Source organism: Pseudonaja textilis, chromosome 1 (genome assembly GCF_049901715.1).
Source record: "Pseudonaja textilis isolate UNSWEBS1 chromosome 1, rPseTex1.2, whole genome shotgun sequence".
Taxonomy (NCBI): Eukaryota; Metazoa; Chordata; class Lepidosauria; order Squamata; family Elapidae; genus Pseudonaja; species Pseudonaja textilis.
In genome coordinates this window covers 104,352,901-104,374,570 of record NC_141990.1, presented here as the reverse complement: position 1 = coordinate 104,374,570, position 21,670 = coordinate 104,352,901, and the positions used below count along the sequence as shown (strand labels likewise).

At 36.2% G+C, this 21,670-nt stretch overlaps 1 protein-coding gene across 1 annotated transcript in view; it reads right to left on the bottom strand.

Moving 5' to 3' along the window:
• Positions 1-21,670, bottom strand: part of ASCC3 (activating signal cointegrator 1 complex subunit 3) — a 216,855-nt gene that overhangs the window by 100,080 nt on the left and 95,105 nt on the right. The window contains exons 14-16 of the mRNA XM_026726677.2: positions 11,990-12,124; positions 1,614-1,805; positions 1,070-1,294 (exon numbers count right to left, since the gene is read on the bottom strand). Coding sequence (XP_026582462.1) covers positions 1,070-1,294; positions 1,614-1,805; positions 11,990-12,124 — 552 coding nt within the window. The remainder of the gene's footprint in view (positions 1-1,069; positions 1,295-1,613; positions 1,806-11,989; positions 12,125-21,670) is intronic.

Genomic DNA, 21,670 nt, shown 5'->3' with positions numbered 1-21,670 from the left:
AAATATACTAGCATAGGGAAAGCACCACTTCCCTGAGTATTCAACTAGAGACCAATTTTTCATAAGACTTGGATACCTTAGGATGGGGAGATAGACAAATGGATAGATAGAGAGACAAACAGTCAGATTTAAATTATCTCCCCTCAAAATCCACAGGAGTAAATTAGTTACTTCAGCATCAAATTACTTTCTTCTTAAGTCCAAATCTTGGGCCCATCAGGATAAGAGAGGGACTTTAGAGATGAAGCCAAATCTGCCTCTGTTTCATTTCTGGAAAGTTGTGTTAATTACTTCTATAGGGAGTTCTGCACTTCTAAATTTGGGGCCTCTGGAGTAGACATTGACTCATGCCAATCAAATTATTTTCTACCAGTGAAGTCTTGCTCAGAATTAGCAATCCACAAAATGATTTGAAGGGACAAAAGGTTCCAGGGAATATTAAAGCATTTCATTTTTTCTCTTGGGTTATGCCAATCCAGTTGTTCAAGGGATTGTCCAGAAATGTACCTTAAGTAAACCGGAAATGATTTATGGTGTTTACTTCTGGAAAAGTAATGGTATTCCAATGGGGCTACTTTATTCTATTCCATAAGTCAAGTAAAACATTTTGTCCCCATTCTGCACATTCTAGATTGAAAAAGAAAATGAGGGGAAGGATTGTCTTTTCAAAACATCTGATCTTGAAAAGCAAATTCTTAGAAAGAACACAACAAATTAGGATGAGCCAGGTCTCCAGATATGGTGAATAACATACTCATTTCAGTACTATTCACAGAATACTATCTGTATTATTTCTTGATTTTAGGCGTACATATAATTTCACAGAAGAAATATTGAGATATTGTGTCATATCCTTTAAAATATTCCAGCCTTTGAAGCATTCCATTTCTTGTTTAACATGTTACCAATGTCACAGCATATCCATGCAAAATAGTTTATGAAAGAGTTACAGTTTATAGATCTGAATATAAATAGCATTGTTTTCCCCCTCCCTCCTCCATTTTATTTATACTATTCTCTAAAGGCCTACATATATATTAAGAATGTGGAATTGATTAATAAAACATACCTCTGCATTCAAGTGGTCTGCAAGGCTTTCAAGAAACTGACTTTCAATTGGATTCTGCTGAGTAAGCAGAGTCAGATAATGACTAAGTTTGTCATGTGTTGTAATTATGACACCTTCTCCAAATTTATCAAACTGGGGCCGTCCAGCTCGACCAAATATCTGCATGACATCTAAAATTCCAAGGTCAACAAAGGATCCTCTTTTTGCAGCATAGATCTGTGTTCCCTATTTGACAAAAAGTTAATAAAAATTAACATAAACACACAGCATTATACATCAGATGAACTGGAGACCAAAATTAGGCAAATACAACAGGCTTTCAAAAGTGTACTTAAGGCAATCCTTTTATAACCTGTGATATATTTAAATCTTTACTATCCAACTTGGTTCCCAGAGGAGAGAGTCAGTTTAACAACCAACCTCTCTGAACACTGCTAGATAATTAGCAGCAGATCTTTCCTTTTCTGCAAATAGAAAAAAATCATGTTCCATGACACTTTATGGATGTTTAATGGCCAAAATAGACAGGAGCACATGCTTTTACCTTAATGATGACTGCATGAGCTGGAAGATTGACACCCCAGGCTAATGTAGCTGTACAAACCAAGACTTTTATGTAACCACGAGAAAACAAGTTTTCCACCAAAGTTCTGTCTTGCCGGAGCATTCCTGCATGATGAATACTGAATCCATCCGGAAACATTTCACGCAATTGCTTGTTTCTGGACTTTTGCACCTTTTCATTGGTAAAGGAAATACATACAAAATTAATGCAGTGTTTACAGAAAAAACACAGCAATTCAAGCATGTACAAAAATCACAGGCTTTCCACCTGTGCATTAGTAGGATGTAAACTTAACACACATCTTGTCTCATGTTCTGCAGAACTGATAGCTTTTAGTATGTAAGAACCCGAACAATATAGACAATCAAGTTCTTTTAGACATTGTCTGTTATTTGAAGAGAGTTAAGCTTTGAACTATGCTCATTAAGACAAACATAAGGAAAAAATACCTCACTGAAGTTGCAAAATCAGAAATTTAATATGCCAAAGGCGATGAAAAAGCCTCTGGACCCATTTTTGTTATGATGTGCTCCCTTAACCTTGAAATTGCGCAGGGGGCAGGGTGGGGCGGGGTACTATCATTCTTGGAAAACTTTGCTGTAATGGTGAGGGGCAGGACAGTTAAATAAGAGAATGGTGATGGAGAGCTGGTAGTATGCAAACAATTTCAATCTTACCTCATAAGTCTAACCTAAAACCAACAAAAATGTGAAACTCTTCTATTGAGTTTAGTGGAAAAATACTTCTTTTTCTTTCCAGAATCCTCACGTTACCATACCTACCCTATCTCTTGAAAAAAAAAAAAAGCTTCCCAAATTTGAGCCACTATTTGCTACAAAATATCTCCTCTACCCCCCGAAATATTTTCTGAGGTCACCAGAGAAAGTAATATATTACAAAATTGACTTTTTAGGCACACCCCAGAGCAACACATACTGAGGAATTTAAACTATCCAAACTGGATAAGCAGTTTAAATCCTTATCTGTGTTTCCTATTTTATTTGTATGGATACCACAGAGATTATTTCAAAGCTATTACTTTCTTGAGATATGTACTGAAAAAATGCAATGTCAGAAACTTAATTTGACACAATTGATATAGGAACAAAGCAAAACAAATCCTAACATTCACATATATATTTATCAACATAACACAGGCATTCCACAAAGAATAAAAGATGGCAGTGGGCTTCAAATCTACTTATTTTGGAAGTATTTTGAAAGGAAGTGTGCCTGCAACTGTTGGAGAAAGGCAGTACAATGTAACTGATAGCTTGTTACTTTGATTTAGTATTATTCAAAATACAATGGATTGTCAATACTGCTATAATCTTCATACTTCTATCACAGTTATAGATGCTTCTGATTGTATTTGTTCAACCTTGTGTAAACAACAAGGTTATAAATAAATGCCTTAATGAAAACCCAATACAGGCATTGACAGCTACAAATTTCAATGGTAAAACTTGCCTTATAATGAATATGTCCAGTATGCAATTTGCCAATTGAAGAATCTTCCAATTCAACAGTCATTTGGCCAGGGAAGGGGAAGCAGCATTATTTGTTCAAAAGTATTAACAGATTGCCCCAAACTGGTTCATTCTAGCCACTAGTGTTGTAGGCATACACCCAGTTGTCATGTCTGTCACCTCAAGAGCCGTACTGTATGTACCTCACATTGCATGGCACCCTTTTTTCTTAATTTCTCCTCCCTATCCATAACCCCCAATAGCTAAGCATGCATTTGCCACATGTGCTTTTTCCCCTTCATCTGTTGAAGATGCAATAATGGATAGAAGATCAATGAAGTGAGCTGTGCTGATTCACAGAGCTATTTCTCTTACTTGCTAATAATATTACTGCTTTATAAGATTGGGGTGTGTGAGTGTGAATGCGCGTGTGTAAAACTAAAGAAATAAAGAGGCTCTAGTATTCTGCCTAAGTTTGATGCCATAAAGTAGATTACAGGTAGCCCTTGGCTTACAACAGCATTTGCAACCGGGATCAGGATGAGTTTGGGTAGCCAGGGGTTTCATACTCCATAGTGGGAGTTGTCACGAGAAAATGCAGGAGGAGAGACTTATGGGAATGACTTGTGATCTTTTGTCGGAGTCCCAGGTAAGCCAGACAGGAACCATAACAGCTGGGCTAATTATTTTATTGTAAGGCTACATTTACATAATCTTGCATGTCTGAAAGTACAAACTTCCCTCCAACTGTGACCGCTTGCACCTTTAGGGCAGGTTCTTCTTTCTCTGATTCTTAATGATTGTGGATTCCTGCCTCTCTTGTTTGATTGTTTCCTAAGCAGCACCTCATCTTCCCTTTCCCTGCTGCTTTCCCACTGTCTTGGTTTGCATTACAAAGGTCATGCATTCCATTGCCCTTTCACTGCTGCTTTCCCACTGACTTGGCTTGTGAGGGAACCTGCAGGGAAGGTGGCAAATGGCTATCATGTGACAAGGGTTCGCTGCCATATTGTAATCATGTGATCGTGGTGATGCTGCTATCACTGCAACTTTGCAGACTGATCATAAGTCAACCTTATTCGGCGCCATTATAATTTCGCCTGGTTGCTGAACAAGTGGTAACTTGAGGACTGCTGTGAGAAGCCTTTTGATAAACTGTGGGTGGTGTCACAATTTTGGGAAAAGATTCATAGACAACTAGAGCACAAGTGATGGAAATACAAGCCAGCACAACTATCCACTAGTCAGCTGGTCTACTTTATATTGATGATGATCTCAGCAAAGGTAGTTATAGTTATTGCCATCAATGGGTCTAAAAGAAGAACGAGCCTGCAAAATTTCAATACACAAGAGCTTTATTCCAAAGAATAAAGACTCAATGTTTTAATGCCTTCAAATTAGTCTTAACCTCTGGTGACTACATGGATAAATCTAAGCAATTTTATTGGCAGCATTTTCTAGAAGTAGTTTGCCATTGCTTTCTTCCTATAGATGAGAAAGAGTGACTGATCCAACACCCAGCTGGCTACAAGTCATGTTGGCTAAAACTCTCAGTTTCTAGCTCAGTACCTTTAGCCATTACACTAAACCTGCTCTGTAGGGTAGTAAATAATTATTTCAAATACTTTATTAAAATAAATATATGCTGGATAGTCTATGTTAGACATAGAATAGATACTACACAAAAGCACATCAATTCTCAATACTGCAATCAATGTTAATCAGTGAATACACTTAATTATCCAGCTATTAAAAAGAGTGAGACATTACTCAGTTACCCACAGAAGACACAGTGCCTCTATAGCACTGTGGCTTTCATTTAGAAATCTCTGAATTTCAGAATTTAGTAATCCAATTTGACAAATATAACATGCCTTATTCACTTATACGTACAACTATTACACATGCAGATACCTTTCTATATTTTTAGAGAAACAATAAGCAATTATGACACACAGATACCCTAAATCTCCAAACATAGCAGCTCCAAACACCAACAGCTTATATAGAAAAACACAATCAAGAAAATATGTAATAACAAGAAAGCCACAAGATGGCTCTCAATGCGTATCTCTCCTACTCTCTCTTTCTCAAACACACAAAATGAGGCTATCTTATACATAGGTTATATGGAGCTATCCTTAATTATATTCTGAAGTTATCTTATAGAGAACTGACTTACAGATGAGTTAAAATAATGCTATTTAGCATTTATAGTAATAAGTTTTCCCTACAGATTTTCAATCATCTCAAATCTTATACAATTATTTCTAAATATAATGATGGAGAGTATGTATTATTTCTTTTATTTTTTAATGAAAAGTATTAATATTGGATCCCAAAAATCTTAGGATGTATCTGATTACGTACATTATTTATTTACTTTTCTAGGGTAGTTACTACTTTTCTTTTTGGAATTAGCCAACTAATAAAATGTCTAACAAGCACCTCAGACATTTTTTTAAGTTCAGGTATGGAGGATTTTATTAGCCAAATATGCCAGAACCAGTTGTCTAAGATTGGTACCAGTAGCATTACATTTTCAATACAATTCCAACCCCATAAGAAGATAACGGTCAAAAAGCCCTCTTCATTTTACTACTCCTGCATAAGGTTCATTTCAAGTCAGAAGAGTATTTATTATAGATTACCTTTATGCTGATCTAAGAAAGAAAACATTTCAGAAGCAATACAATAGAACCGTCTATATTATTCTCAAATTCTCAGGATTAATTCAACAATTGATACATTTGAATAAGATGGGCTGAAATTCAAAAATCCAGAATTCAGTCAGAATTCAGAAAAACAAAACCCAAAATAAAATAAAGCATTTCTACTGCCTAGAAGAGTACATGGACATGTCCTCAGAATTATGAGAAGTTGGGTTCTCATAGAAAGTACATTATTCTGATTTGCTTTTATTGTCTGAAGGATTCAAATAAAATAGCATCTATTGTTTTTCTATTTGGAGACACTGTATATTCAGACTAACAAAAGTAGACTGGAAATTCCAAACGAACTATTCAGAGAAATTAATTGCCAAAGTGAATTACTATTTTATCAACTTAAGGATTCCAGGATCACAATTCTAGTTGCATGGGGACACCCGAAAACAGTATTTTTCAGAACTTTAATGTTTTTCAAAAGTTTCCAGTATTTTTTGGGTGCATCATGAAGTAAGTTCCCCCCCCCACACCTCCTAGGCCAATATTATATTATGTCTGATAATAGTGTTTAAAAAAAAAATCCCCCTCTACTGCATCACTTAGTTCAATTCAAATACTTACTGTCAATTTATACTTGCATTAAAATTAAAGATGAAGAATTAAGCAAGCCAAATTACTACAATTTTGTACTGCATTTTAGAGTACAATTTTGACATAAAATTCCCCGAAGCAGTTACTTTTAGCAATTTATTTTCAACTAAAGCTTTCAGGTACTAAGGATGATGCCAATCAAAATCATAAAGCCATTTTTAAAATGTTCACAGAGGAAGAACACCCTTCTGAAGATCTGGGAATATTCTTTCCCTAAGGTGTGAAATGAAATATATGTATACAGTATGTGCTATATGTATATGTGTGTGTGTATGTACATACATATGTATGTATGTATACACACACACACACACACACACACACACACACACACACACAAGATTGACAGGTAGTCCCTAAGTAACCAGGCCCTATGCTATGGAGAGTTGAATAGGTAACAATTAGCACAATCAATTGCACCCAGGAGCAAACTGGCAACCAGTGCTGTTGGTATATTACCATGGTATGTTACACTGGCATGCTAAGGTGTGCCATCACTACCTGCACTACTGAGTTTTCGACTAATTGGGACTTCTGAATGGTCTTCAAGGGTAGTCCAATGGTCTTCAAGGGCAGTGCATTGGAGTAGTCAGGCCATGAGATAATCAAGGCATGAGCTACTTTCTGAAAGGCCTCCTAATCTAGGAAATGGTGCAAATGCCACAACAGATGAAATTGTGCAAAGACCATCTTGGGCATAGCTGTCACCAACTTATTGAACAGAAGCTGTAAAATCAGGAAGACCCTCATTTAATGGATAACCTCATCCAAGGTCAAAGTGGAATATCCTTGGATCTAGGGAGCCAAAACACTCACAACCATTTGGTTTTGGTAGGATTGTGTCAAAGGTGGTTCCTGCCTATCCCAATCCACACAGCCTCTAGAACTTTTATAGCCTCACTTGGCTGGCCTTGGAAATCATCGGTACATTGATGATATTGAACCCCAAACTAGTGGATGACCTTACCAATAATTTCATGTAGAGTTTGAAAAAGCAGGGAGAGTAAAACTCATCCTTACAGGTGGGCCTATAAGAACCATGGTGGCACAGTGGTTAGAGTGCAGTATTGCAGGCTAACTCTGCCCACTACTAGGAATGCGATCCTGACCGACTGAAGACTGACTCAGCCCTCCATTCTTCCAAGGTTGGTAAAATGAGGACCTAGATTGTTGGGGTAAACATGCTGATTCTGTGAACTGCTTAGAGAGAGCTGTAAGCCACTATGAAGTGGTAAATAAGTCTAAGTGCTATTGCCAGGGGTGGGATTCAACCGGTGTTACTATACTGGTTTGGCGACTACGTTTTGCTGCGCATGTGTATAAAAAACCTTAAGCTGTGCCGCCCAGACAGCTGAAAAGTGCTGCGTGCAGGTGCGCAGTGTTTAAAAAGCCATTTTTTCCTGCATTTTCAACCTCAGCTGTGCCACGCAAAGCAGCTGGGGTTGCAAAAGCAGGAACTAAAGGACAGGTAAGAGCCCAGTCAGGTGGGTGGGCCAAACAGCAGCAAACACAGAACTGGTTCAGTGTCTGCTGCTCTTTAGAGCTACCAGTTCTATAGAGACAGGCAGAACCGATAGCAACCCACCCCTGGCTACTGCTGTCTCTCGTCCCTACCCAATATTGACTGGATCTGGCCTCAGAGAAGGTAATGTTATCAAAAGCACTGAGAGATCAAGGAACATGTAAATGGATGCACCTTTTCCATCCTAGCTCTGCTGCAGGTCATCAGCAAGCATGACCAAGGCTATCTCAGTACTAAATCCTAGCCTGAAACCCAAATGAAACAGCTTGAAACTGGTCAATAGTATACTGCACACATTCAACCTTCATACATTCATTATACTGTTTTGTAAAAAGCAAAAATTAGTTGCCATGAACATTTATAGCAAAAATATATAAAGGTGACTAAAAGCAGCAAGCTGCTGAATGATTAAATAAGGTTATATCTGAATCAAATCTTTGATGTATGTTTTGTTATGATCTATTACATAAGTGAGCCAAATCTTGATAGGAATTATAAATCATTCTTTTCTGAAAACTTCAGTGGATGAAAACATCTCTTTTGTTCATGTCTCACTGGGCAGTGAAATATCTCCATTAATTATCTCTAATGAGAGAGCAACTAAAGGACTTGAAGAGCAAGTCATCACTTACAGGAAATATTAATCTTTTAACAAGATGCAGACATTACTGAACAAATTTATCTTACTTAGAAAAGCATGTCATGAAGTACCAATAAAAAGAAAAATATGAATATACTCAAATTTCGTTGTGAAATTTCATCAGTCGACATAATATATTCTTCTAATGTAAGTTACCTATTGAGTGACCTATGGTTTGCATTGTAGTTGGTAAGAAGTAAGAAAGTAAAGAATAAGGATTGGGTAATTTTCTTAATAGAAAAACTTTCTCCTATTATACATAGAGAAATGAAATGCTCTAGATGTATTAGAGTACAATCCACAAATGAAGACAAATATGTGTCATAGGATAACGTTCAGGATCCAATCCAATTAGCCACATACAATTGGCACCATATAAATACCACATATAGAACAGCGCACAATTTGCTAGAGAGGAGTTCCCTGAAGACGGGCTCCAGCACGGGTCCGGAGGCTCAGAAGACAAAACCTCTGGGCCCAGGGACAAGCCCAGATTGGACCCTAGAATACAATCCCTATAATATTTGATGCTGAGTTGTAATCCAAACTGTCTGTAGCCACCAGGGTGGAGAAGAGAACACTATGCTGGAATACGCTTCTTCACAAGCCAGTTTTATTCTTGTGACAATAGTACAAAAAGTGGCATGGGAATGTAACAGATTGGTGACATCTTCTACAGAGCTGACATCTTTTGAGGTTGAGATAAAGGGCGTATCCCAAAAGGTAACAGCAATCCTCCCAATACCTTTTATACTTAGCAGCATATATTCTTTATGAAATTTATATGCTCCCCCATCTTATTCTACAGAGGAACTCTTTAGATATGCAGGTGAAAATGCATACATTAATTATGAATGATAGTTATTAAGTCACTCTGCTTCTTGAAAAAAACTTAAAGAAATAATTAAGAAAAGCAGCGAAAACAATTTTCTTATTATTAGGGAAGATTTCTTTTTTCCTGCTGCTGTTCTTATCCACTGCTGGATGAAGGTCTGGTTATTGATAGTTACGATAGTTATAATCTGCTACACTGATAGAGTGTGGGTTTGTACACAGGTATTTTATGACTCCACATCTGGGGGACAGAATCACCCAGACAGTTTCCGTGTCTAAGGGAGACTAGAACATGGGTCGCTAATTCCTACTCCAGCACCTTAAATTAGTATACCACATTGATTCTTTTTTTTAAAATAAAGTTTTATTTGGGTTTTCACACATACAAAATACAAGTAAAAAATCTTTTTTGAAAATAGCGTGGTCCCGGGTTGAACTTCTTTATACAGACACAAAACTCAATTTCATGCTCTTTTTTGTATTCTATTCCATATCTTATTTTACATTTTCTATACAGTTTTTCCCCTCTTTTGATTTTCTCGATTTTAATTTGATTATCTCATCTCAATTCAAATCATTATATTTATACTTTTGTCTGTTCTGTTTCAATTTCATATTATCTTTTTTCATTAAACAAATTTTCTCCTGTAGTTACTAATTGGAGTATGACACCTTTATATCTTTTAATTACATCCATTCAACTCTTATTTAAACTTCAATATATACCTTAAGGTTATGACCTTCAATATAATACATAATACATAACTTCCAATTGAATTCTGCTTGGTACATTCTTATCATACACACTATATACTTTTTTTAAAAAAAGATTGTAAATATATGTAATTATAAACCCTCATTCTGTTCCATTTCAGTTCTATCATTAATAATCATTAAAATCTTAACATCTTTAACACGTCTTTTCAATTAAATATCATACTTCCTTAAAAACACATATAATCTCCATAATTAATTTTTCCCTTATTTCTCTTCACATATGTTTTGTAAATCATTAAATATACCTTTTATTACATTTGTTTATTGACAAGCATTCCACTGAATTACGATAGCTATTTTATCTGACATTTTAATCATACATTGTTTCATATTTTCTAAAATTATTTCTGTTTCTAATATAACCATACTATCTTATGTACCTTTGCAGAATCCCTTTTTCCATTAAATTTTCACCCATTATCTCTAAATAGGCCCTGTTTCTCTGTATTTTGTTTCTGTCCTTTATGACTTCTTTTCCTTTCTTTCTTCCCTCTCATCTTCTCCCTCCCCTTTTTACCCCCTTGTCTCTCTATTTCTAATTCTCTCTTCTGCATTTCCCTCTTCTGTTGCTTTCTGATTTTATACTTATTTTTCACTCTATTTTTTTGGAGTTGTTTTTCCCAATCTTAAACTTTCCATTCTCTTTCCCCCCTTTCCTTTTTTCCCCCCATCTAAGATTATTTGTTCATTAAAGATGACTTCTTCTTTGTCGCAATGTTCTTGTTCTGCAGGCGTTTGTTGTTTCTCATAATTCCAAATCTCCATTTCTAAAAACTGAAATACAAAGCCAAAAAACCCTCTCCCTTCTTGTGCATCTTCTTTGTACTTTTTAAGTTCCATTTTCAGTTCTTCTAAAAGTGGAGCCATTTTAAACAGTTTTAAACAACCACCCGATTGATTTTAGTCATTCAAAACAATAACCAAGAATCCAGAAATCATCAAGTAATCCAGATAGTCCCGAGTTATATCTTTTTATTTCTTTTTCTACTTTCTCTTCCTGGGTTTTTTGTTGCGATATTTCAGTTAGAATGTATCTTTTGGAAATCTTGTTGAGATTTTGCTATAAGTTCTTTTTTAATTCCAGGCAGTCTCCTCCCTTCCAGATCCTGCCCTTTTATTCTTCCTCTCTCCTTTCCTGTTTTCAAAAGCTTTTAATTATCCAGAAATCTTTATTATCCCTTTGACTTTTTATTTTCAGCATTAAATGCCTATTGATGTCAAAGTGGATTTTTTTTCCAATTTCTTAATTAAGTCTCTTAGCTGTCAGTATAGGAAAAGGAGAAAAAAAACCAAAACTTTTCCCTTTTCTCTCTCCTTCGCAGCTTAAAAATCTTCTTAGGGAACAAGTTTTTTAATAGTTTCAATTCCAGGGTACCTTATTTGTTGCTTTTGCTGTTTGACCCGGTCAACCAAAACTTTCTCTTCTTATCTTCCTCCTGCACATTCTTTTCCGGCCGAGTTCTTCTTGTGGTGGTCATTTCTGACCACCGCTGCAACCGCCTTCGGGAAAGGGAGTAATGGCCAGCTGGGGAGGAGAGATGCGGCTCTCCTCAACCCTGCAGGCAGTCTCCCTCCTCTTCACCTCTACGGGGTGGCTTAGCCCCGAAGCCAGCCAGTTCAGGGCGCTCCAGCGACGAGCACGGATCAAAGCCTCGCAGAGACGAGGTTTCAGTCTGTCGCTGAAGAAGCTCAAACTGGAAGCCATACCACATTGATTCTTATTTAATTCTTACTATATCTGATGGGAATTTGTACATAAATGGATCTTATTTTAATAAAGCAAAACTGTCACTTACTTGCTTTTCTGATTGTCCATAATCAGGACCTTGAGTTGGTAAAAAGTAGCAAATATGACCATTGTTTTTAGCTTTTTCACGAAGACCCATAGCGGTTCGGACTGTAGCATTTCGAGCATGAACAAATACCATCACCTTGGTACAAAAAAGATATAATATATGTTAGTTTTATGTGTATTTTTCTGTAACACAAGATTTGTGGGCATCTTTAAGCTAATTCTTCGAATCCGAAGGAAGTTAACAATGATGTTTCTGGTATATACTGACATGATTATGAATAAATAGTAACATAAATGTTTATCCAAGCATTATAATATATAATTATAATATACAATTAGTTTTTAGAGAGGAAGTTACGAAAATGTATCTTATGAATGAATGGTGTATAGACTAGAAAGAATACTTTTAAGAATTTATATAATGGAGTGTTAAAATATAATTATCTCTGGCACTCCTAAAATGTAAAGCATAATCATGTGCACATAAAATTGAGAAGAAATCTCAAGTAAAAACAGATAACAACGTATTCGGCCTGAACACTGGTATGCACACTGAGGTGAAATGTTTCAAAAATATATATAAAGACTAAAAAACTAAAAATGTCCCATGCTAATATTTTTGGGGCTGGGGTTGAGTTTCTGGCCTCCGGAGTCCTGTTAAATGTCACCTTTTATCCTTGACATTTCCACGGACAGAGCTGGAATGCAATTTAGGGGTTCTCTTGGACTTATGGATCTTCCTCAAAGAGCAGGTGGCAGCCATGCCTATTGGACTTTCACACAGGTTCATCATCCATGTCCACATTCCTGGACAAGGAGACTTTACTCATGGCTTAGTCACTTTTTGTTTGGACTACTGCACTGTGCTCTATGTTGGACTACCCTTGAAGGCCACCCATAAGTTATGAGAGGTGATGTACAACAGTGTTGGGTGCTTCTCAGCTTGTCCATGTCACACCATTGTTGTGCAAGCTGCATTAGCTCTTGATTTTCTTTTGAGTGCAATTCAAGGTGCAGATTATCCCATTTAAGGCCTTATGTGGCTTGGGGATTGGTTGTTTGTGGGACTGCCTTTCCTACCAAGTTACCTGAATGGGCATGTTCCATTCCCTAAAATATTGGAAGTGTATTATTTCTATGGTTGCCCCTACCCCATGGAGCACCTTCCTACTGGCAACCCAGTAGGATCTGATGCTTTTAGCTTTCCAGAAAGCCATGGCTTTTCTCCAAGGTGCTCAGGTAGAGTGATGAGAGCCTGTGGGTGTTGAGTGGGACATCCTAGGAGGACTATTGAAGCACTATGTTTTAGTCTTTGTTTTTATGGTTTTATCGCGTTGCAATTTTAATTTTGTTATGAACCCAGAGTTGTGCTCTAAGATGGGTGGCCATACAAATCTTTTAAATAAAGAAATAATTAATTCTCATAAAGAGGTATGCTTAGAATGGGGCCTTCAACAGAATCAAACCATTTAGTTTTCAATCACATATTCATCTTTTAAAACAAGCCCAAGAGCCAGTAGTTGGCACCATAAATTTCATTGAATCACACAGTGTTCTAACAACTGAAGAAAAGGAGAAAATGTATATCTATCCTTCTTTACAGTAGACTTTTTTTTACAAGCCTGTAAAATGAGAAGAATTTTTGAAAACTAAAGCTCTATGTGGAGAGTGTTCAAATTTGGGAATTCCACTGTCTCATACCCAGATGGGAATATGTGAATAGCATCAGTTCCTGCATCAGCAAGGAATTAATCATGTAGAATGCAAGCCTCATTTATCATTACTTCCAAAGCACACTATAAGAAAAAATAGAGCAACATGGTCCAAGACCAACAATTTTTTTTTCAAAAGGCATCCCTTTAATTCAGCCTATAAAATGAGCTGAAAAAACAAAACATCACAGGCAGAAGGTAGTTAACACATCCTGTCCTAACTATGTCAAGAGAATTTTTTATTTCAGTGGCTAGCCTCAATGCATTACATTATGCAAATAAGTTGGAAAAAGTAATTTGGAATAGAGAAAAGTGGTTCCACAGCTACAAGCTGTGTAATTAGATCTGTACTCTGAAGTTCAAAGCTAGCTCCAGTGTCTCAAGAGCCGAGAGCTTGTGTAGCTTTTTTCAGGAAAACTAAACTTTTAAATGACAAATATGCAAGCAAAGCACAAAGGAAATGTCTCCAGGTTAGCACTACAGAATATTGGGTAGGTGAGTGAAGGAACATTTCTGCTGTGTCATTATACTGATACTCCAATTTCATATTAACAATATAGCTATCAGCTGTCATCCCACTGAAGTTTTCTGTTATCTATCAGCTTTATCTTATTTATTAATAGTTAAGATCATAAATCTTTGTTATATCAGTATCTTAAGCATGCAGGAATCCTGCAATATCGTTGACATAGAGGTTACAACCCTGTGTAACACATTTATGGGCAGATGTATTCTGAGTTAGAAAAATCATTTACACCTCTATATGTTTTGAAGTGGGTGTCTAAGTAGAGCACAGAAGTAAAATTATGAATGCCACATTTACAATGATCAATTTCTTCCATAAATGTTTCTCTTTATGGAATCAAAAACTTCACAGAGATCTATGAAAATGTTAAACAGCTAGTTGCCTTTAATTACTTTTGCTGATTGCTAGTGTAATATAAACAAAGTAAAAGTGTTATCTTACACATGGAAACAAAAAAGAAGCATCAGAGACATATTTATGCTACAATATACTTGATCTTTTATTTAATTGAATAAATTTGTAAGTAAGGATTGTTTTTGCAAACGCACATAGAGAGGTTAGGCTATTGATGACTTCTGTGGCATTTTCCTGACAAGTTCATTTCAGAGTGGGAAGGTGGTGCTATGGAGTTCCCATTAATGGTTAATGCTTTTATTCAAATTTTGTAAATCCTCTCTCCACACCGTACTTTTTTTATTTAGTGGGACGCCCATATGTAAGGATAATTATTTTGGAAGATTGGCATAGCAGAAGTATTAAAAACCACTCTCCTCCAATCCCTTTCCATGTCTGTTTTCCTGATTGTAACCTTATGCCAGACACTTGAGACAGTGATGGCTTAATGCTTCTAATATAAATGAACATATATTTTACTTCTGTGATGGAATCTGAAATGCAGAGAGAATTGAGCTTGTGTGCAGACATACTCCAGACTTACATGAATATAGATGAGAAAATACTACTGAAAAATATGAAATTGAGCTCATAGGTCATATTTCTAATACTCAGAATTAAAAAGGATGAATATTTATTTCTTTTTGACTCATGTATGCAACTTGTTAGTGGAATAATAATCTAAGAACATTTATTTCAAAACTTGACATCAGCTTTGAACTCTTTTTCCATTACAACATTATTCAAGCTCAGTGCAAATGATGAAAATCTTTTTAACTAGGAACTTCCTTCAACCTTTCTGAATTCCAAAATCTTTCCTACCAAAATCTTGGTACCTAGCCACCCAAAGGTACACTATTTACAAGTTATAGTTCCATTTCCTTTCAATCCCATCAAATAGTTAGCCGATAAGCAAAGAATCTGTTTTTACTGTGCTGTATAAATTTTACTTCTTGCTGTCTGGATTTACAGAGCTGTTCTTCAACATTTGCTAAGGCATATAAATTGCAGCAAACCCTATATCAGCTGATTTATCCAGGTGTCTTTTGTCTGGTTCATCCACCTGCCAACTTGGGAAAACAGCATACAAATGCCTACTGATTTGGACACTTACTGCAGTGCTTCATTATAATTTTCTACACAAAGTATAAGATATTTAGAAAAATCTACAGACACAGCATTATTAGCTCACATTGTCAGGGGTGATTTAGAGAAAACATCTGCTGGGAGCTCATCTTTAATTTGGCTATTATTCAGAAATTACCTGAGGATGAATAACATGTTAAAAACGTAAAAAAATGCCACAATCTCCTGCTTTTAATTTGACAGGAGTTACAGATTTGAATTTAGCATACATAACAGAATTATTAAATTGACTGAAAATTATTTCACCTTTAGTTTCCAAAGGGCTATTTCACATGCCTTACGAAAATGCATGTTAAAATATAATAAATGAATTAAATAGAAAACTGTATTAGAACAAAAGATAAATCAAGATGTACAACAAAATCACAATGTTCCATTGCTATGATGATTTATAGCAACAAAATGCGGGTTTAATAAAATATATTACATCTTTGATTAAAAAAATAAAAGCAACTATAACAATCACTAATAACATGTTTGACCTGAATATTTGCAAACAAAAGCAAGACACCCTGTTGATTGTTGCATCAATATTCACAGCCACATGCAAATCCAGTCTAGGTTGAGTTTCCTAATTAATGGATTAATCAAGGTAACTTCATGTATTTTTGAATAATGTTAAATATTTTTCATTTTTTCCATTATCTGTCTATTCTGTTTCTTTCTCATGCTATATTATATTAAATAACATGTGAATCAATCATAGTTTTCTTTCCACTCTGATACGACTCTTTCATTTCAGTTGCTATCTATGTTCTTGTTTTGCTGTACCAAAGCAAGTATATATCACCCATATATTAATGGTCTCTCCAAAATCTATACTTTCCAAACATTTTAAACCAAAAACTCTATCTTAAATTGGCAAAAGCTTTCTAAGCATCAAGAAATATTAAGGCAGTTTGTTTTTTATTCGGTTAGTCCAAGTACATTAAGAGCATTTCTATTATTATTTATTTGGATATTTTAAAAAATTGCCTTTATTATATTATTATAAGTAGCTCTGGGTGGTGAGCATATTCCTTCCTCTTATTTTCCCCAAAACAACAACTCTGTGAGGCCAGCTGGACTGAGAAAAAGTCATTGGCCCCAAATCACCCAACCAAAATCACTCAATCATATCCAAGGAAGGACTAAAACTCACAGTCTCCTGGTTTGTAGGGCAGTCCCTTAATCACTACAACAAACTGGTTCTCTTATCTCTTAACTGTCTCTTAGGTAAAAAAACCACACTGGTATTCGTGGATAAAATGTTGTAAAATATTTTTCAGTCTTTCAGCCATAATCATTGTGAATAGATTATAATCATTATCAGTAATGATTTTGGTGTGTGTGTGTGTATTTGACAAAGTAAAAAATTCTTCTTTAGGAATCAATGCTATATCTGCTCCTGTTTAACTGTCCAGTATCTATTGTCTAAAATGGAGTTCATGATTTTTTGCAAGGGTAATAAAAGTTCATCTTCAAAATATTTATAAGAAAAAGATAACCTGTCAGGAGCTCTACTTTTATTTATCTTCCTTATAGCAATCCAATTTTCTCTTTTTATTATTGGTCCACTTCATCATTCATCTTTGGGCATCTATTAAGTTTGGTAGATTTTTCTTTCTTTAAAAATTCTGATCTTGTTGATGAAATTTCTTTTGTTTTGTGCAACGTATACCACTGATGACATTTCTTGAATATTAACACTATTGGTCACCATTGTTTTCTTGTTTTGTAAAATTTCTTTTCCCTCTCCTTTCTAAGTTATTTCCCTAGTTTATCTGCTGACTCAAAGTTTCTTTATTTAAGAAAATTCCATTTTATTTCCATCTCTCTCACCCTTAACATAGAACATTGATACTGTAGGAGTTTACTTTGAAATGAGATTTTTTTTCTCCCTGGAAATCTCATTAGTTCATCCTCCTTTTCCTTTATATCACTTAGAATCCTTTGCATTTTGCGGGGGTTCAAATGTATTGTCCTGCTGAATAAACTGTCCTCACACGAATGCTTTCCTGGCATTCTATACTATTTTAATATCAATATCCTTACTGAGGTTCTTCTCAAAAAATTCTTTTTTAATTCTTCCACTACCGTGTTTCTCATAAAATAAGGCCTTATGTTTTTTTGAGTCTTATATTTTTTTGAGCCCCGAAAAAACGGCTAGGTCGTCTTTTCGGGGGTGACTTAATTCCCCCCCTTGCAACCTCATCTAGAGTGCCCCATGGGCAGCCTCGCCACCAGCCGCTCCTAACGGGTGATCATGGCGAAGCGCAGAGAGCTCCCTACTCCCACCAAACACCTTTGCTGCAGACCCAAGACCTTTGGCACCCGCCGCTGTTGCTTTCCCTTCTGCCCATTCCTCTGCCATGTTTGGAGCTGCCGCTTCTGTGTTTGGAGTGCCACCGCCATTTGGAGCACCGCCGTCATGTTTGGAGCTGCCATTTCCACATTTGGAGCTGCCGCCGTGTTTGGAGTGGCGGTGGTGCTCCAAACAGCGGCAGTGCTCCAAACACGGAAGCGGCAGCTCCAAACGCGGCGGCAGCTCCAAATGTAGAAGTGGCAGCTCCAAAGCAGCGGCAGCTCCAAATGCAGAAGCGGCAGCTCCAAACGGCAGCAATGCTCCAAACAGCAGTGGTGCTCCAAACGTGGAAGTGGCAGCTCCAAACGCGGCAGCGGCATGGGCAGAAGGGAAATCAATAGCGGTGGGCGCTGAAGGACTTGGGTCTGCTGCAAAGGTGTTTGGCAGGAGTAGGGAGCTCTCCGTGCTCTGCCATGATCGCCCATCAGGAGCAGCTGGTGGCGAGGAATTGCTGCCCATGGGGCGCTCCTAATGGCAAGTCCCCCCACCCTTCCCCCCATTTTGCATGTTTTAAAATAGGCCTAAATTTGGGGGGAGGGGCTTAATTTCATTTTATGCCTAGAAAACATGCTGGGTCTTCCTATTGGGGGAGGTTGTATTGTTGGAGAAACACGATATTAATTCACCGTTAGTAATATTTCATTTAGACTTCATTTAGAAGTTCTTTTTGCATATTAAAGTCACTGGATTACGGTCAGAAAAATTCTTTGGCAATATTTCAAATTTATTAACACAAGTGCCCAAACTTTTGAAAGCCAAAACATGTCTATTCCAGATTAAAATCGATGTCTTTCTGAAAAATATATTCCTTAGCATCACTATTTTTATTTCTTCATAGATCAATCAATTCAAGATTATCCATTATGCCAAAGAATATTTTTGGTAGTTTGCCTTGCGTTTAGATTCCTTTTGTTAATGTTCTATAGTTGTGGCCAGATTAATCTCCCATTAGGTGCCAACTTTCATATGGCAGCTCCATTAACTTTTCCACTGAAAAATGCACATTTATTTTTGATAAGAGTTTAAACCCTATAATGTGCCTTCATTAAATAAATCTACACGCCCACAAATCTACCTTGATCATCAGATAATATCATTTACGTTGCAATTGTGAATTTATGTACAAAACAATTCCCTAAAATTCCTCTCCCAAGTTTTTATACGTTAATTTTTTAATCTTTCTTTTTATATGTGTTCTTGTAAAAAATTACACACAACTTTAATTCCTTTAAAGAATGAAACACCTTTCTTTTCTAGGGAGAGGATGATATTTGCCCCATTTATATTTCCACATTAGGCATTTGAGCTCCATGTTTAAAATGCCTAACCTTTCAGTTTATAAATTTTGAAATGCCTAATACCTCTGGCGCCTAATGAAATAGTATCTTCCCCAGTTTCCTTTGATGTTAATTGTGTAGTTCCTTCCATCTGTATCTAGTTCAATCTTCTGTGTTTTGAAAAAAATTATTGTGTTTTGAACTGAATTAAGGTAAAATGTCTTCTGCTTAAAAGTTAAAATCTCTTTTCAATTTAGTCCACCTAAATGTGACCTTCTATTTTATCAGTCAGCAAGACATATTTTTCTCTAATGCAGTATTCTAATGATATTTCTTTCAGCAGGATTACATCTGAATTACTTATCTTTAACTTTGAATTAAAGAGTTGTATAATCTGGTCTCTTGTCCTCTACAAAAAAAAGTATTAATATATCTGATCACACACTTGTAAACCAAAGGACAACTGCCTTTTAAAGCAGGCAAAATCAGTTCTTTTGGTCTTAATATTAGATAATGCAATGTCAAATATTTTTTTCTCAGTGACTGTTCAGTAATGATCGATTGCAAACATTGTACTACTGGAGATTGAATTAAGGAGATAGAACAGTAACTCGCATGGTTCATGATTGTACCATTTTTTTAACTATTTTATATTGAAGATAAAAGTGATTTATGATACAATTGTGAAATGTATTCTACACTCTATTTGTATTGATTATTAATATATATTGTCTATCAACACTGGACAGATAAGAAATGCTATTAAAATAGTTTTTAGGTTTTAAGAACTGGAGATTTGCCATCTTTGTTTTTGCATGGACTGGATATGTTTGCCATCTTAAGTTATTTGTAAAGGTAATACAATTAAAAAAAATACAACTGTAGTTTCAGAGAGAGAACTGGTGGACACTGGAATGTGGGGTGGGGGTTAGCTCCTGCATGAAGAACAGCTCCAGCTCTAGCCAGGAAAACCTTTATCCAGACTGGTCTTGTGTATTAGTTGCACATTTTCCTGGACCATGATTTCATTTTCCTAGCCACCATGCATTAATTATCTTATGTTTGGACTACTGCTATACATTCTATATGGTGCTGCCCTTGAAGACTATTCTAAAGTTGCAACTAGTTCAAAAAATGGCTGCATGGGAATTTATAAGTGTGCTCAGTAGAAATATGACATTTTAGTTGCCTAAAGCACTCTATGTAATTTCTGGTTGCCAGCGTGATTTCAGGTGAAATTCAAAGTGCTGGTTGTAATATCTAAAGATCTTCAAGCAGCAACATAGAATTTTCAGGGATTACCTTTCCCCCATTGTTATTACCTTGCCCTGTAAGAATCAACAGAGTAGGCTTGTTCTGATTCTATCATTAAAGCAGTGGCATCTGAAGGGTCTTAGGAAGTGTGCCTTCTCTGTTGTGACACCTGACCTCTGCAATGGCATCTCTCCAGAAATTTGCATTTCAATTCTTGCATCTTTTAAGCAAGTGTCTTGAGGATCTAGTTCTTTCCTGTTTGGATATCTTATTATATCATTCCTTTTTGAGTTGTGACCTTAGTGCCACAAAGTAGGCCTTAATAGCAGCTCTTACTCCTGTTTGATCATCTTCGTTCTTTTTTGAGGGTCAGCAACACTCTGGACATCTCTTCCCCTGTTTCATTCTCCCTCAGCTCCTCCATAAACTATGAGGAGTGATAGGATCCACAAGAGAGAGGTCACATAGGTATAATCCAATTCAAGGCCTCATATTCCAAGCAGTCACTAAAGCTTCGGACGAACCATACAACGAACAAACAGAGAAACCCTCAGCTCCCTCTGCAACCCCTCTGGATCCATCAGTCGCTGAGGGATAACTAATTTGATAGGTCCAACCTCCTTGCAAGTGTAAGAACTTGTAAGAATTTTAACATTTAAATTAAAAGTGATTCTGTAAGTATTTGAATGGACAGAATTCCTAATTTTCTTAACAAAAACAAAAACAAAATCTGTCCTAGAAATTCACATGGTAAAAGCAAACTAATTCTGTATAAAATAAAAAGATTATTCTTAACAGCAATTAAGATGGTAAAGCGAGAATGCTATTAGTATATATACATTCATTAATTCAAAGAGAAACCTACAAATAAGGTATTGCTTTCATTTGAGCACTTGGATAAAAATACAAGGCGGAATTCCTAATTTTTAATTTCCCAGTAGCAAAGAAGAGCTCAAAGCCAAGAAGCCTAGAGTAGGACAGCTGAAACATTTTCTCCATCTGTTGTAATGTATGCTTTCACAGAATAGCA